The sequence below is a fragment of the Arvicanthis niloticus genome, chromosome 1 (genome assembly GCF_011762505.2).
Source record: "Arvicanthis niloticus isolate mArvNil1 chromosome 1, mArvNil1.pat.X, whole genome shotgun sequence".
In the NCBI taxonomy this organism is placed as follows: domain Eukaryota; kingdom Metazoa; phylum Chordata; class Mammalia; order Rodentia; family Muridae; genus Arvicanthis; species Arvicanthis niloticus.
In genome coordinates this window covers 67,873,535-67,890,003 of record NC_047658.1, presented here as the reverse complement: position 1 = coordinate 67,890,003, position 16,469 = coordinate 67,873,535, and the positions used below count along the sequence as shown (strand labels likewise).

The following is a 16,469-nucleotide window of genomic DNA, read 5'->3' as shown; positions in this document are numbered from 1 at the left end:
CCAGATCCTATAAACAGCTCAGGCCTCCCCTCCTTCCCCTGGCCCTCCTGTTCTCAGCTCAACTGTTTCTAGGGAGCTAGAGGTGCTAGTGGTGGAGGGGGAGACATGATGAGAAGATGGGGAGTGTAGAGAATGGAAGGTCACAGATAAGACAGTCCTCAAGGCAAGGGGAGACAGGACAGCAGAGGCTAGCCAGAGAGCACACTTATGTGCTCTGGACAGCCATGTCCTGCTGTCCTCTGCCCTCTCTGGATCCCCTGGGTCTGTCTGAAGACTAGCCCAAGAGTTCCTAAGTCCTAGGGGGCAGGGTCCATTAATTCTGGAAATCTTTTCTGAGCTCACAGTCCCTAGAGACACACAGAGGACTCTGGGTAGAAATTTTTTCCTCCCAGGGCTCTCAATCTGATGGTGGACCAGACAGATGCTCAGTGCTAGGTGTGAGGGTTCCACGGGGATGCAGGCAGCAGGAGGAATCCAGGCATCTCCTCAGAAGAGGCAGTCCATTCAGACAATGGTAGCAGGAGGTTTGTGGGTGAGTTGGGGTGTGTGGGACATTCCTGGTGGAGGAGGGGAGAGCCTAGGGTTGAGGGTCAGGTGCTAGGGCTGGATACTGCTCATGATAGGCATGGTAGTACATGCCTGTCATCCCAGTACTTGGCAAGAGGAGACAGGAGCTGAAGGTCATCTGTTCAAGGCCGACCTGGACCACAGGATACCCCGAGTCAAAAAACAAAGAACGAGAAGCAGGCAAGAAGGCTCAGTGGGTGTAAGCATTTGCTGCCAAGCTTGACAATCTGATTTCAAGCCTCTATATTTGCAATAGTAGGAGAGAACCGATTCCCCACAAGTTCTACTCTGACCTCCACGCACATGTTCACAGATGCAAATAAATAAAACATAATAAAAACAAAACAGCAACCATGACGAAAACCAATAAGAAAGCCAATAATCATTGGCTTCAGAGTGGAGATAGCCTGGGTTTAGCTCCCAGCTCTAGACTCTCAAGATACAATACAAATCTCTCCAAACACTGTAGGGATATGGTCCCATCAACTACTCAGCGTGAACTTAGCTGGACACGCTTAGTAGTGGTCACTACATGGTGGGCCACAGCAGAAAGGGGCTGGGGCAGCAGGTATCTACCTCCCAAGGTCCTGCAGGCTGTCTGGAGGACAGGGCTGTTTGCAGTGGGCAGCTGACCCAGGCCCCTGGATCAGGAGGACTGAGGTGGTGAGGCAGCTGAAGGGGGCAGGGCACAGGGCCCACGGAGGAGTGGGCCACCACAAGAGCCTACTGATGGGTCACAGATGATACTCCAGGTGGCCTCTGACAGACAGGGCACATGAGGGCCTCCCTCTCCCTGGAACTGACTGAAAGCTTAGCAAACCCAATGCTCTCATGACCTAGTTGGCAGCTGTGCCCATGTTTCCCTGAAAACAGGAATTTCTGTCTCACTGGGGGGTCTAGGCCAGGTGAATAGGCTCTGCTGTTTGCCAGGAAAGGAGGTCAGGGCCCTGTTGAGAGACTCCCAGGGCCTGAGCTGAGCCCAGCCCATTCTTGATGGCCTGTTCCAACTCTGCCCTCTCTGAGCCTCTGCTGTGCACTCTCCCACCCCTAGCACTGCCCTGTGAAACCAAAGTTCTGTTTCTCCTCCGGAGAAAGAGAGCTGGGAGCAGGACTGAAGTGAGAGGCTGAAGGCGGAGAGAAAGGGCTCTTTAGAAGGCAAGGCTGTCCATCCAGGGAGGGCCCAGGGGCTACTCCAGATGTGGAGATGTGTCCAGGGTGCTTGGAGGTCAGGGAAAGCTGCTGGAAAAGCAGGCTGAGGTGGAAGACTAGCACCTGCAGAAGGCAAGTGCCTAAGTGTGGACTGCTGAGGTGATGCTCTCACTGAGACCCCACAACCTCCCCCATGCCTGCCCTCAGTGAGGCAGCTGCCCTCCCCTCTCCCTCTCCCTCTCTCTCCCTCTCCCTCTCCCTCTCCCTCTCCCTGTCCCTCTCTTCCTCCCTCCCTCCCTCCCTCCCTCCCTCCCTCCCTCCCTCCTTCCCTCCCTCCCTCCCTCCCTCCCTCCCTCCCTCTTTCTTTCTTTCTTCCTAGTTGACTGCTTGCTGACTAAATTCTCCCTGGATTCTCTAGCCCCTAGGAGACATGTAACTCTCTGGCTGGGTTGGGGGGGGGGGGCTCGATGTCTCCACAGAAGCAGTGAGGAGGAACAGGTGAGACATCCATCGTTTGGAGGTGGCTGGAGAAAGGGGAGGACATGGGGAACAGTAGCTTGAGAGGGAGGAGACAGTCTCCTGGATGGAGTTAGGGAGGCTGAGGGTGAGGTGAGGGGCCCTGGAGTCCAGGGACAAAGGTCTAAAGGTATGGAGATCTTGTAAGGCCTTGGGAGACCTCAGCTAAGGCAGGGTAGGGTAGGCTGAGGCGGCGGGACCTGCCAGAGTGAGGGGTGGTGAGATGGTAAAGTGGGACAGGGGTCCTTCGCTGGTTTTAAGATGAGGAGGGTGAGTGTGGAGAAAGGCAGCGGGCACACTGCCACAGACAGGTGGAAGGGGCCGCAGTCACTACTTTCTAGAGCTGTGGTAGGGCATAGGTGTGGATCGACACAATGGAGGCTGGCCTGGGGGGGTGGGGGGCGGGCAAGAGCTTCAGTGTCCTCCCAGATGCCTCACAAGGAATAAAAACCTCTGAGGGAAGAAGAACGGGTCAGGATTCAAGTGTGCAGGTATGGGGTACCTGAAGCAAGCAGGCTGCCAGGCCACAGTTTCTCCAAAATTATACTTTAATACATTCATGTGAGTTATACAAAGAGCAGGTCCCAGGGCCTGGTAGAGGCCAGTCCTGGGAGGTGGGAGCAGCATTGATATAGTGTTTTCAGAGCTCGGGCATGGGAGCCATGTGCTAGCCTCCAGGCCGAGAAGGCGTGCCATGTGCAGCAGTACCTAGTCCCCTGGAGCTGCCCCAGTGAGAGTTCTAGCCCTGGATCTGCCCATTGGTCCTCCGAGCCTTTAACCTCTGGGCCTCAGTTCCCTCGCCTGTAGAGTGAGGCAGAGAGAGTGGTGTTTTCATCTTCTTATGCAGATGCTCAGGCAGACTGTGGGCGGAGCACAGGGGAGCTGAGGAAGCAGCTCTGTGACTGGGCCCAGGGCTCTCTTTCCTCCCCGCAGCCCATGGGTCTGGAGAATGAGTGGAGAGTCGGGGGAAGGGGTCTCCTCTTATTTTCCATGCCTGGTGAGGATTGGCATGATAGCTGGCCTCGTCTGGTGCTGTGTCGGCTGGGCATAGGGACCACAGGTACAGCTGCTGGGCAGCTAGCTCAGGCCTAGAGCACACAAAGCAAACACTCTACTGCTGCACAGTGGTCCAGCCGCTTTTCTCCCCACAGTTCCTACTATAGGCTTGTGTGATTCTGAGCAAGGCCCTGCACCTAATTTTCCTATTTGTTCAGTGGGGAGATGACACCCAATGGTTTCAAACTCCAGGAATGAGAATTTGGGAGCAAGAAGAGAAAGGAAGAATTCATACTCCTCTGCAAAGAAGGGACACTAAGGCAGGGAAGCAGGGGGTCTGTGGGTGCCTGTCTCAGAGGGAGTGGGTATATGCAGCATGTATGCTTGGATCCTGGTTAGGGCAGGTCCACTTCCTGCCCACTTGACAGCCTGCAGGCCCCGCCCTGGCAAGGCCTCTGCCCCAGAGATGGGAGGACATGGACTTGACTCATTTTTGGCTTCGGCATCTCTCTCAGCCATGAGGCTCTCAAAGGAGACACATAAGGAACCTTGTTTTCTTCTTGTGTATAACCCAGATAACATAGAAACCTCTGAGAGTTGGCTTGAATTCACCTCTGCAGCTGCTAAGCTGAGTGCAAAGCAGAACCAGATAGCTGAGGCTCTCCCTCTTGGCTCAAAAGCCAGGGTGGGGCTGGGACGGAAGGAGGCCTGAGCAGGGGGTTGGGAAACAGGCAGTATCAGGGTCAGTGTGTGTGACAGAAGAGTGCACTGGAGAGAAAGGCCTGTCCAAGGCAGGGCATGGGATGGACCAGGCCTGCGTAGCAGCCTAGGTGACCACACTTTAAGCTGGTTCAGCTGGAGTTCCACAATCTAGCCTAGGAGCCTAGATTTAAGACCTCTGGGGGAGGTTCTGGCTCTCTCTTCAGGTCACAAGGTTTTCATTTCCAGAGAGGCTGAAAGTTATTATCAGCAGATTCGTCAGAGCTCTGGGTGGAAAGGACTCAGACAAATCCTCTCACGGGTTCGGCACTCTTTTGCTCTAACACAGCCAGGCAGGGTGGGTTCTCCATGACCAGCTGGGGACTGCAGGGTCTGGGGGCCCAGTGCCTCCCCACCTCAAGCCCATCATACTATGTGGCTCTATGACAGCCGCTCTTGCCAGAGGATAGGCACATGTTTCATTCACTAGTACCCGGAGTCGGGTGTGGCCTCAAACAGATGCTCAGTGGAGAGCTGTTGGCATCCTCTGTTCAGCAAACCAACCGCCCCACTTTGAGCTCCGCAGCTGGACCACATATGCAGCCTGGGAAGGAACTTGCCCATGTGGCAGTATACAGGACACCAAGTCCCTGGCCATTGTGTAACCTGAGCTGGACCCCAACTTCTCTGCCCCTCTGGCTTCCACAGAGAGCGGAGAGCTTGAGTGGGAAGAGGTCAGGCTTTGTACTGCTGGCTGAGCTTCTGCCTGCGGAGGAAACAGCAGGTGGCCAGCGTGGTGAGGGCTATGGCAGAGACCAGTGTGAAGCTGAGGATGATGATGAGGTTGACATTCTTCAGCCCTCCCTTCTCACAATCCTCTGGACGCACTAGGCTCAGGGACACCTCCTCCTGGGAGCCAAATCGACAGATTAGGTCCTGAGTAGCATCCACATCCACTCGGCCCTGGTGCAACTGGGCCGCCAGCCAGCCGTTGCCGCAGCAGCTGAGTGGATTTCCCTGCAAGTACAGCCGCCGGAGACTGGTCTCCAGGCCACCCATGGCATTGCCTGGCAAGAGGCTGAAGCTGTTGTTCCGCAGATCCAGCACCTCCAGGGACACAGCCCGTGTCCAAGCAGGCAGGTGGCTTAGGCGGTTCTCAGCAAGGTTAAGGCGCTTGAGACGACGAAAGCAGGGCAAGTCCACTCTCAAGACAATCAGCCCGTTGCCTTGAAGCTCCAGAACCTCTAAGGATGCCTCCAGACCCACCAAGGCTCCCGTGGCCACATCCAGACCAGGATTGGCAGACAGGTCCAGCTCAGTAAGTGGGGTGTGGAGAAAGCTACCTGCCCCGAGCCTTTCTATCGAGTTCTCTGCCATGTTAAGAACATGAAGGGTGGGGATCCCAGAGAAGTCCACACAGCCCGGGGGACCAGGCTCTGCTCGTCCCCCACAGGGACTGACCTGGTTTCCCTGTAAGTTGAGCCTCTGCAGGCTGGCCAGGCCGGCAAAGGTGTAGGGTGGAAGTTCTCCCAAGGCATTGTCCTGCAGAAGCAATGTCTTCAGGGACCCCAGGACTTTGGTACCCAGTTCTAATGCTTCTAGCACATTGTGGCTCAAGTCCAAAAGCACCAAGCAAGGCAGGGAGCCCACTCGCCGAGCCTCAAAGGATCGCAGGCAGTTTCTGCTGAGGTTGAGGAAGCGTAGCGAGGTCAGATGCTCAAGAAAGCTAGCAGGGACTCGTTCAATTTCATTGTAACTCAGATCCAGGTTCAGGAGCTGGGAGAGGGGGTGGGTGCTGGCATTCCAGCTGGGGTTGGACAGTGGAGAGGCTGACCAGCCTTCAGAGGGTGCATGGAGGTCCTCACTGCCGTGGGGCAGCCCCGCAGGAAGCTGGATGAGGTTGTTAGACACATTCAGGTAGCTGAGTCTCGGGAACGCAGCCAGGTCAGGGAAGTGGAGCAGTTTGTTCTCCCGTAGGTCGAGCCAGGCCAGCTGGAACTGGGCCTGTGGTTCTGGGGCCGTCTGGAAGGCCTCAATGCTGTTGCAGCTCAGGTCAAGTACCTGCAGCTGCTGGAGGCTGAAGTCTGAGATGCACGTGAGGGAGTTCTTGGAGAGGTTGAGGTGGCTCAGGTGGGGCAGGGTCTCAAAGGCACCATCCTCAATGTCCATGAGAACATTGCTGTGGAGGTCCAGTCGCTCCACTGCTGGCATGCCCCAGAAGGTGTGACGGGCCAGACGCGTGAGGCTGTTCTCTGCCAGTGAGAGTGTGCGCAGCCTCGGGGCCTCACCCAACAGCCGCTCCACCAGACTGCCATACAGGCTGTTCCCAGACAGGTCCAGGGAGACCACAAGGGGCAGGCGGCCCAGACCACCACTGTTCAGTGCCATGCCCATGGCAAGTCGGTTGTGGGCCAGGTTGAGGTGCTCCAGGTAGGGCAGGGCCTGGAAGACCCCAGGCTGGAGGAAGCTAATCTCGTTGTCACTTAAATCCAGGTGACGGAGTGCTGTATAGAAGCCCAACGGGGAGGCCAGGATGCTCTGCAGCTGGTTTCTGGACAAGTAGAGAGTTTGGATGTCCAATGAGAGCACCGAGGGGACCTGAAGCAGGCCGAGGCCGTGGCACAAGGCCTCCTTGTTTACCTATGGAGAGCAAGGGCGGCAAAGAAGCTGGCATTGATGGGAACAGGGCTCTGCAGGAAAGATGGCTCGCCCTCTCCACAAGCTTGGGGTGCTTTCCCCAGATACCCAAGATGTTAGCCTTGCCTCCCCCCAGCTGATGCCTCCATGCTGCTCTCGGGCCCTGAATGGCCTGTCTGACCGTGCTGGGCAGAAGGGAATAGTAGACAGATCTAAGAATTCCTATGTGTTAACTGTTGTCCTGTTCTGTGGGAAACTGAGCCACGTTTCACTTATAGTGATACAGAAACGAGGAGCCACATGACCAAGATGGGCCCATAGCTTCCAGTTCCACACCTGGGTCCTTGCCACATCCTAGATAGAAAGTCCTAGCTTTAGGCTGGAAGCATCATCAGGAAAAGATGTTTGTAACAGGGAAACCCGCAGGAAACCTGCCAGCCCCTTTGATTTGGTCCAGCCAGCACACTCAGACCGCATTCCTCCTGTAATTTGAGGTGGGCTCTGGACTTGATCCTTTCTGCAGCTGCTGTCTAGCCCCCCATATCAGTGGTTCCACTTCTGGTGGTCTGGTCCAGCATAGCACCCCAAAGGTAGTAGGAGTAAGGAGACAGCAGGATAAAGGGATGCCAGGACCCAACAGGTGCTATATGATGACAATTTAACAGAATGACCATTAACAGGACACATCAACATGGACGTTCCGTTCCTTATCCCAAAATTAACTTGTCCATCCCAGCACCTACTTTACACATCAAGACTTTCAGATTGGTGACTCTGTCAGGGCCTCACAACAGCCCACCCAGGTATAGGGGCAATCTAATATAATTACATATTTTTACCAGAGTCCAGGTTGGACAGGGTAAGAGAGACTTCAGGATCATCCAGCTGATAAAAAGGGAGTTTGGATTTGAACACAGGGCTCTTAACAACTCTTTTCCTTCCATAATTCTATGCGAATGCACATCTCCATTTGGTGGCTCCCGGATTATTACCCCAGGTACTCCCATTCTCCCTAGCAAAGAGTGTAACGTCTACATCAGCTGGCTTAGTTTTGCCGCTGCACCTCACCTGTCTCCATCAACCCCACTGAACTTCCCATCTGCTATGGGCCATAAACTGCTCAAACCCCCACTTTGCCTATGGCACCCTTGGCCTAAACACATAGCAGAGTCCATCAAGACTGTCTTTGGCACTGGCCAACCTGTCCACTCACCCCAATCCAGTTTACATGCAGTGACCATGCCTAGCACTGGACCCACACTCTTGCACAACCATCCCCAGACATGCATGGAACATATCTGTATGAGAACTGTTCATGAGGAATCCCAACATGTCTTCCACAGAGGGCCTCTCTAACTGTGCCTTCTCCCTATGGCTTGGTGCCCCCTGAACAACAACTGAATGGGGACCTGCTGACAGTGAGCTTTGTGCGGAGAGGGGCCACTTTGACTGACATGGATGTCTTGGACCTGACCCAAAGAACGTCCTCAGGAAATGTCTTTTATGAATGAGTTGCAGACATCTGTGCTGAAGTAAAGGGCCTTGATCCGATCAATGCCGGGACGAAAAGAGCTAATCCAGATATTCATATTAAAGCCAGAAAGAGACATTAGAACAGAGTGAGCCAGCCCACCTGCTGTCCAGATGCTGAGGTCCAGGCCCGCCCTGGCAGTAACTTGCCTGTGTCACAGAGGTTCAGTGGCTGAGGTAGCAAGGAAAAAACACAAGCCTGGCATCCCTGCCTGACCTAGCTCTGAGGCTCCCCCAAGGACCCTAAGGTGAATAAGGGTGAGGCAGGGAACCATCTGGCCATGGGCATCTGTGTGAGCGACTACTGCATAAAATACCCTGACTAGCCTTATACCTCCAGGAAAAGCTGCCAACTGAGGCTCTAGGAGACCCATTAACACCCTTCACTGCCACCCACAGAAACTAGACAGCTACTTGGCACTTAGCTCTCAGGACCACCCTGCTGTAAGCAGCAGTAAGATGAATTCAATGCTAGCATGAGTTTCTTTTTGTGTCAACTGAGCCTTCAGCTACTCAGGTACCCAGGCTGGCTGGAGAGACACCACCAGATACTATTTACTCTGCATTTGCAGTGTACATGCCCTATGTAAGCCCACGCCCATGTCCTCTCCCTTCCGGATAAGCAGAGGCTCCCCAGGACACCAGTTCCTGGCCAACCTGTCCACTCACCCCAATCCAGTTTACATAAAGGAACCATGACAGGAACTGCCATAATCTGAGACCATCTACCAGGTACTGCAGAGGTCCAGGAGGGCACCTGGTACTCACCTCTTTGATCCAGCCCAGACTTCAGAAGGCGCCTGAAGGACTAGACCATCTTAGTACCCTCCCTGCCCTTATTTCTGAGCTCTGACTGACTGCCAGGAGTCTCTGGTGCAGAGATGATAGGGGCCTTAGCTGGGATTTAGCATCCTCTCTCCCTCTGCCGTGTCAGCTCCTGTTCTGCTTTCTTCCTGAGGGGGGAAAGGACATGCTATCCAACTTCACTTCCCATCCATATACAGGAGGAGAGGTTCTGGCATAGGGGGAGCGTTTGAATTCTGTCTCTGTCACTTCTATCGTCAGGGACCACAGGGTCACATGTCTCTTCTGCAGCTGGGTATACAACTCTTTTTGATAGTTCAGAAAGTCTTCTGTCTCATGCTTCTCCTGCCCCATGCCCTCTGTCTGTGGGTGCCAGAGTCATCTAGGGCCTCAGTCCTCCAAGTCTGTGGGCATATGTGATATCTGAGATCTTTGCTCTCATTATTCTGGGTTGTGAAACTCTCCGGAGGTCTCCAAGGATTAGTGGGCTCAGCAAGGCACAGCAAGACCCCAGGAAAGGGCTGCTGGCATTTTTGGCCTCTTTACGCAGCTATCCGTTCTGTGCCCTAGTGCAACTGGTGGGCCTGTCCTGCTTCACAAGTATACCTAGAGCAGTGGTCCTCAACCTTCCTAATACTGTGACCCACAACATGACACCAGTTAATTAAAGTTATTTAATTGTTTCTTCATAACTATAATTTTGCCATTGTTATGAAGTCTAATGTAAGTATCTGATATGCAGGATATCTGCTATAAACCCCTGTGGGGGTCACGACCCACACACAGGTTGAGAACCACTAACCTAAAGGGTCTTTTCCATATTCCTCACAGGGTCACAACGTCTTCAGTATCTGCCTGTATGGTTTCTGTCTCCTAGGAACTCTTGGTCAACCAGGTAAGACAGTCTTGGACTATGAATAGAACAACACATATCCTCAGTCTGCTCAGCATGGAGATGGGCAGAGGACACGGAGCCAGAGGAAGGATCAACAGAAGAAATCAGCTTGTCAATGGTGGAGGACGCTTCCTGGGCAAGGTGGCATTTGACTTGGCCATAATGAGTGAGGAGCATTCTAGCAGGCAGGCCAAGTCCAGGAGCCCAGCCAGGGAAGGGACATACACCCAGGGAGATGGTCAGTACAGCGGAGTCTTTCCCAGCTTGGGTAGCCCCAGGATTTCCCAGAAGACCAACCGCTCATGACAGGGACAACTTGAGGAATAGAGGGCTGGTCTCAGGTCACCTGGCCCCTCCAACCTTTCCCTTCTGTAAAATGGGAACAAACGGGATTTCTGGGTAAGCAGGTTTTTAACAGTCCAGTGTATGCTCAACAGATACCGAGGCAAAGCTCTATTCTTTACTCCTGGACTGGGCTGAGGGACCCCTCCCTCAGGACAAAGGTGGGATAGGTACCCCTTACTCTGCCTGCATTGTGTCTTACCGTCCTACAGGGCACTTGGTCTCGACGCTGAGAGATAGCCAGGCCCAGGGTCAGCATGGCCAGGAGTAGCAGGATATGGTGGCTCATGGCTCTGCCTAGGGTGGAGAGGAAAGAGGAATGTTGAGACCACACTCTCCCCTCCACCAGCAGCACCCACTTGCCCTCCCTCGAGGATCCGAGACTGAAAGCAGGAGCCACGTGGGCTTCGCGCAGGGCCTCGGGAAAGCTGAGGGTAGTGGTATTCTGGAACGTAAGAGGCTGAGGTAAGAGGCCAGGGATTGCAAGTTTGAAGGCAAGCTGAGTCATTTCTCAGGGGAAGCAAGACTTTTAAAGCAATGTATGACTGTCTGCTTTGCGTTTACCTAAGGCCCACCCGAGACCATTGAAATGGCTCAGGGGTAAAGGCCCCTGCCATTAGGCCTGAGTTTGATTCTGGGACCCACACGTTGGAAGGAGAAAACTGGCTCCTGGACTTCCACTCCCCTCCACACATGCACCCCTCCATTTGAATAAATAAAATGTAATAAATTTTAAAGAGGGTCACCCTGGTAGATGATAATTAGGATGGGTGCTCAGGAGACAGAGGGACCCTAGGGCAGGGCTGGAGGGAGGTGGACCTCTGATGCAATTTCCCTCCAGGTCCCAGGCAGGCCCCCATCCCAGCTCCTTAGCCCCGAATGGGTTGCTTCATTCTTTGCAAATCTTTCCTTCTGACCTTTTGCTTTTGGTTGGAATTCTCAAACCTTGTCATTGTTAGAGGCTGGCCAGGGCACTGACAGGAAGCCACACCCCAGCAGGCTGCCAGGCGGCTACTTTCACTGAAGGCTATGGCTGCCCAGGTCCATGGGCCCACTGCAGTGTAAGCAGTCAGCGCAGGGGCCCATGGGGACCTCAGAGGCCCTTAACAGGGGCGAATCCCTGTGGGCTTGAGCCATGTGCTGGGGAAACACAGATCAGTCTCTTAATTTAATTAATTAACGAACGGATGCATTCACTTACTCCCATACCGAATGTTACCTCACATCTAGTTCTGCACTGGGAAACAGGGATGAGACAGTGGGCCAAAGAGATCACAGCCTGGATACCATAGCAGGCTTGCAAGGAGGGATCACAGCACTCAGGGCTGACACATCTGACAGCTCCCTCTCATCTCTGCTAGGCACCTGCTGTGTGACCTTACACAGGTCTCATCATCTCTCTGACTTTGTTTCAGGAGGTAAATGCCAACTGTGTCAAGTTTTGTTGAGGATAACCGAGACATTCTATGAAAGTGTCGCGGCATATTATTATACCTCACCATCAAACCTGACGATCAGTGCTCAGTTAATCCCCACACTCACCATCAAACCCGATGATCAGTGCTCAGTTAATCCCCACAAGGGCTCAGTTCTGCTTCCTTACACATCTCATTTTATAAAAGGGACAAGACAAGCAACCAAACCAAAACAACACCAAGGCTCAGAGAGGTTATGAAACACAGCTAAGACAACACAGCTAAATGGTAGACTTAGACTCTGTGCCCTTGGCCTCCACGCTCTGAAGATGGCCTTGGGAGAGATCTGCAGGCCTGTGCTGGCTCTTTTGACTGTTAGAACCCACTGGAGATGAATCTCAATGCAGTGGCTGCCCATCTTGCTGAGACACGCAGGGGCCAGTGTGGCCCTTTCAACTCTCCTTCCTGGCTCCCCCCAGAGCCCATCCCTGCCCCACAGAGTTCCGCGTTCACTGCAAGCTATGAGTTCACAGGAAATTTTGTTCTTTTTGTTTAAACACAGTCCCCACCTGCTTAACTTCGGCATACTCAATGCTAAGTCAAATGAAAACCTCTGGTCTTCATCTCCAGGCCCTGGGCAGCCAGCTCTCCCTGGGCCAGCTTGTCTCCCACCTGACTTGTGATTGTCCACCCCCTCTTTCTGGGCCCTGAACACGTGTATGTAAGTGTGCTTCCCCTCCCCCCCCCCAGCTGACTATCTCCTCACTCCATAGAGCTTAGATGCTATGTCCTCTAGGAAGCGTCTTCTGGTTCCCCATGGTTGTTCCTCATGTTTTCTGGGCTCTCTCACAGTTGCTGAGCTTTGGACATCCCAGCGTGGGACACAGAGCACACCCCACTATGATCCCCCACCTCTTGACAAAAAAGTACCCATGGGGACCCACCTCATGACACAGGGAAGCCAGATGGCACAGCAGCAGGCGAGCCTCCATTGTGGGATGCAGGTGAGGTCTCCCAACTCCCTCCGCCCCCCTGTCCCCTCCCTGCCTAGCCCACCAGGTTCAAAGCTGCCCACCTTCACTGCAACAGCCAACTCCACTGTTTGGGTTCTTGCCTCCCTCCAGTACTGGACAATCCGTCCCATACATGGCAGCCAGTGACGCTTCAAAACCACATGTCAGATCCTACAGATCACTTTGAAACTTCCAGTCGTGTTCAGGCTTCTCCCTCTCTCCCATCAGCTCTACCTACCACCTCCTTCCCCTCAGCAAACTCCTCAGTACCTTCCCGGCTGCCTGGGAACTCTGCTTCGCTACTCCCTCCTGGTCCAGAATGTTCCTGCTCAGGCTCCCGAGTATTCTATCCCCCCTCCCCCATTTCTCATTTGCTTCATTCCTTAAGTATACGCTCACTAAATTTCTCTCAGGGAACAAGTGGCTGAATGACATCAGAAGTTCGGCTGCAGTAAGGACAAGTCAGGACCTGGGGTTTTAAGGTGGGGATGCCCAAAGGGACCCTATCTCTCCTTCCTCTGCTAAGTCCTGTTTTACCCCAGCATGGGACTTCTGCACATCCAGAAGGGGCTGAATCACAGAATTATGACAGAAAGAAGGCCCCTGCTCTGCCCCATCTGCAGCATTGAGAACTCAGCCCCACAGGGAAGTCCAGAGGCGTTCGAACCCGGGGCTCACTGTCAAGCCTCACCACTCACTAGTATGGCCCCCAGAGCAAGTTCTTCTTATCTCTCCCTGCCTGGGTGACTCATCTGCAGGACACACCAGTTCCCGTTCCAACACTGGCTCTCCTTAGCCATGGGGATGATCAGGTGGCGCGTGGCCAGGAAAGTACTGGGACCCTACAATGTCCTTCCCTGATGGTTCAGGTACCAACGGTGCTGAGGACAGAGGTTCTGGCTCTGCAGGCAGGTGACTAGATTTCTGATTGGAGAGGTGTCAAAGAATACCTCTGTATGTGCTTGTGTGTGTGTCTGTGTGTGACAGAGGGGGACAGACAGACAGATAATGGGGGCAATCCTATAATAAAAATAAGACTGCCCCTACTATGCAAGGAGGTTGCAAATTTTTCTAAGCTCTAGGTTGATTGCAGGTTTTTTAACTCTCACCGACCACCAAGTGAGGTGATTACTATAATTCCCATTTACAGACCGGAAGACTGAGGTTTGGGAAGGTGAAGTACCTGATCCCCCGCCCCAGGTGTGCTGGAACTAGGACTCAGCCAGATCTATATAGTCCCTTAGGGCTGGGTGGTCTCAACTAGTGCAGACCCCACTGGCACCCTGTAGAACTCTCCCAGAACACAAGCTTCAGAGCAATGACTTACCCAAAGGCACATGTACAGTAAATAGAAGAGTTGGAATCAGAAGTCAGCCTCTGTGTCTTCAAAGCAACTACCAAGACGTCCTTCCTAAGTGGCTCAGGAGCCCACAGGCCCAGGAGTACACTGAGCAGTAGGACTCTCAGTTTGCTATGACTACTGTCAAAGGGGGCCTGGGAGAGCAGCTTCAAGGCTCACAAGGCAGTGAATCACTCACTAGGGGCAGCCCGTTCTAGAGACATCCCATATCTCAGGGGAATCAGACCTTAACCCAAAGGAATGTGCTTGTGATGCGAAATGTCAGGGTGGAAGTGGGGTAGGGGTCCCTCCTATCTATCACCCAAAAGAAGGTCAGCTTCAAGTCTCCCCAGAGCGCTGGGTATCCCCTCCAGAGACAAGAGTGATAGTGTGGAAAGCCCACACTATCTGGGGCAGATCTGAATTCAAATCCTGATCTGCTTGCTTGGCTGTGTGCTTCTAGGCACGCCCGGAGCTTCCGGCCTCGATTTTCCCAGCTGTCAAATGGGAACGCCTATCTGAGCCCTTCCCTAGTTAGATCTGCTAAGACCCGGGTTCAGAGGGAAGGTCCGATCCCAGCTCACTAGGCACCACGACGGTCCGCCGCCCCTACCTGGCTCAGCGCCGCCGCCGCCGCCGCCCGACTCCTCCGCGCATCGTTCGCGTAACCCCGGGGGTCTGGCCCGCCGACGACCGACCGCAGCAGCGCCGCTCCAGCCGGCCGCGAGGGGGCGGCGCCCGCCTTTTAAATAGCACCCGCCGTCCGGCCACGCCCCCTGGGGCTCGGAGTCGCGGGGTCCTAAAAACACCGTCCTGCTAGCTGCGCGGACCTAGGAACCGAGCATCACCTCTGCTCTGGAATCCCTGGACCCGGGCTAGGGCCGCGCTTGAAACCGAAAAACGCTCGGAGGGAGAAGGATCACAAAGGAAGCTAGGCTGGGGCAGACGCACGTGCAGCCGTGGGCCAGCGAGGTCTGGGGTGCCGGGAGCCTCAGGTCCGCGGAGGAAATCCTGGCGCCACCGCATCAGGGCGGGGGGCCACCCAGAGGTGACTGACAACCACTGGCACGGAAGGAAGTGACCCTTCTTTGGCCCTGAGACGGCCCTGAGGGGCTTCCCCCACGTACCTCGGCTATCCTGCCTTTCAGTCATCAGTCATCTCCAAGTCTGTCAAAGTTAGTTATCCGCATCAGTTAGTTATCCAGCTAACTGATGGAGAAACTGAGGCTAGGAGTTGGAGGTGGGGTGAGGGGTGACAACGGCGAATACGTATAAAAAGCCAGCTGGCTGAGACTTGTTAGGTCCCCACGTGTATACAGTTGGGGCACCTGAGGCTCGGATAGGTTAGTGCATAATGACAGTCTCATAACTTACCCCAAAGCCGCTGCCTTTTCAAGGTACTTCACCTTCTCAGTCACTGGCACCGTGGCCTGCTGGGTCTAGACTGAAAGATGGGTGTTCCTGGGAGAAGCGTGTTGCCACCGTCCTCCGGTCCCTGGTTCCACATTCATAATGCTCTCCCCGATGGTCACAGCGCCTAGAGAAGGACTATCGACCCCATCTTAAACGGCATGAAAGTGAGCAGCACCAAGCAGGGTGAGCCAGGATGGAGCTGGGCCTTTCCTCCCATCTATTCCACTGTTGAATGGACCTGAGTCGTGGGAACAACCCAGAGAGGACAGTTCCTGTCGGCTTGTGTCTAGAGTCCTGACCTAGCCTGAGGTCAGGGAAAGCTTCATGAAGGAGGCATCCTCTGATGCTATAAGGAGCCAGAGCAGCAGAGTAGCCAATAGCCAAGCTTCCTGCCCCCTCCCCTCTCCCCCCACCCCCACCCCATCTCAGGAACTCCCAGGGTCCTGGCTCATCCACCTTGGTTCTTGTCTGTACTATCTAGTCAGACTGAACTCTAGTTTCCCTCTCTGCAAAGTGTGGAATGACAAGAACTGCTTTTTTGGACATGGTACCAGGACAGGATGAAGTCGAGGTAGGCCTGGGCCTACACCCAGTGGGTGTTAGAGAATGTTCCCCATCTGCAGCTGTAGGTGGGCCACCGTTTCCAGGTTCGAGTCCATGGGGTCATGTATAGAGGAAGGGGCTTTGTGGCTACTCCGCAGCATAGGCAGAGCATGAACAAAGACTCAGGCAGCCTGGGGCTCTCTCTACCTGCTTCCCCATTAGGCCCTGATGCTCTCTCACCCTGTCAGAGTTGCTGGAGAGCTTAGCTCAAGGTGAGGGCAGGACAGGGCTGGTGTCATAGCTACAGGATGAGCAGCCTGCTTCTCTTGTGCCCCCAGGGGCTGTGGTTGTGGTTAGGAAGCACATGGGGTTCTGTGCCCGGATGGGGCTCCCCAAGAGATAGGAGATATAGGGGTAACCAAGCATGCCCCACACACACACACACACTACAGAGGTCTCTTGGGACTGAGGACCAAGCCGGAGCTCTTCAGCCCCCACCTCCTGCATCTCTGCCATTGGACCATCAAACTGTGTGACTTGGGGAAGGTTGCTTGACTTTTCTGACCTCCACTTGTTTCTGTAGAGAGAGACAAATGGTAAACCCACAGTTC

The 16,469-nt window shown here is 54.2% G+C and overlaps 1 protein-coding gene across 4 annotated transcripts; it reads right to left on the bottom strand.

Moving 5' to 3' along the window:
* Positions 1–2,762: 2,762 nt before the first annotated feature.
* On the bottom strand, positions 2,763–15,455 carry Lrrc32 (leucine rich repeat containing 32). 4 transcript variants are annotated; one of them, XM_076938414.1, is made up of 3 exons: positions 15,277–15,455; positions 10,338–10,432; positions 2,763–6,567 (listed from the first exon to the last, which is right to left on the bottom strand). In XM_076938414.1, exons 2-3 carry the CDS (start codon positions 10,422–10,424, stop codon positions 4,663–4,665), a joined length of 1,992 nt encoding a protein of 663 aa, XP_076794529.1. In that variant the 5' UTR covers positions 10,425–10,432; positions 15,277–15,455; the 3' UTR covers positions 2,763–4,662. The 4 variants fall into 4 exon arrangements, with proteins under 4 accessions (XP_076794529.1, XP_034379004.1, XP_034379013.1 ...); XM_034523113.2 differs by lacking the exon at positions 15,277–15,455 and adding an exon at positions 14,516–14,864; XM_034523122.2 differs by lacking the exon at positions 15,277–15,455 and adding an exon at positions 13,891–14,435.
* Between the last annotated feature and the right edge of the window lie 1,014 nt (positions 15,456–16,469).

Excerpts from the sequence above, each read along its gene's own strand:
- Lrrc32 (XM_034523106.2), bottom strand. The coding sequence starts at position 12,698 with ATGTATGGGACGGATTGTCCAGTACTGGAGGGAGGCAAGAACCCAAAC. Across the intron at positions 10,433-12,625 it reads AGTTGGCTGTTGCAGTGAAG|GCAGAGCCATGAGCCACCAT; the intron begins GTGGGCAGCTTT and ends TCTCCACCCTAG. Across the intron at positions 6,568-10,337 it reads ACCAAGTGCCCTGTAGGACG|GTAAACAAGGAGGCCTTGTG; the intron begins GTAAGACACAAT and ends TGCTCTCCATAG.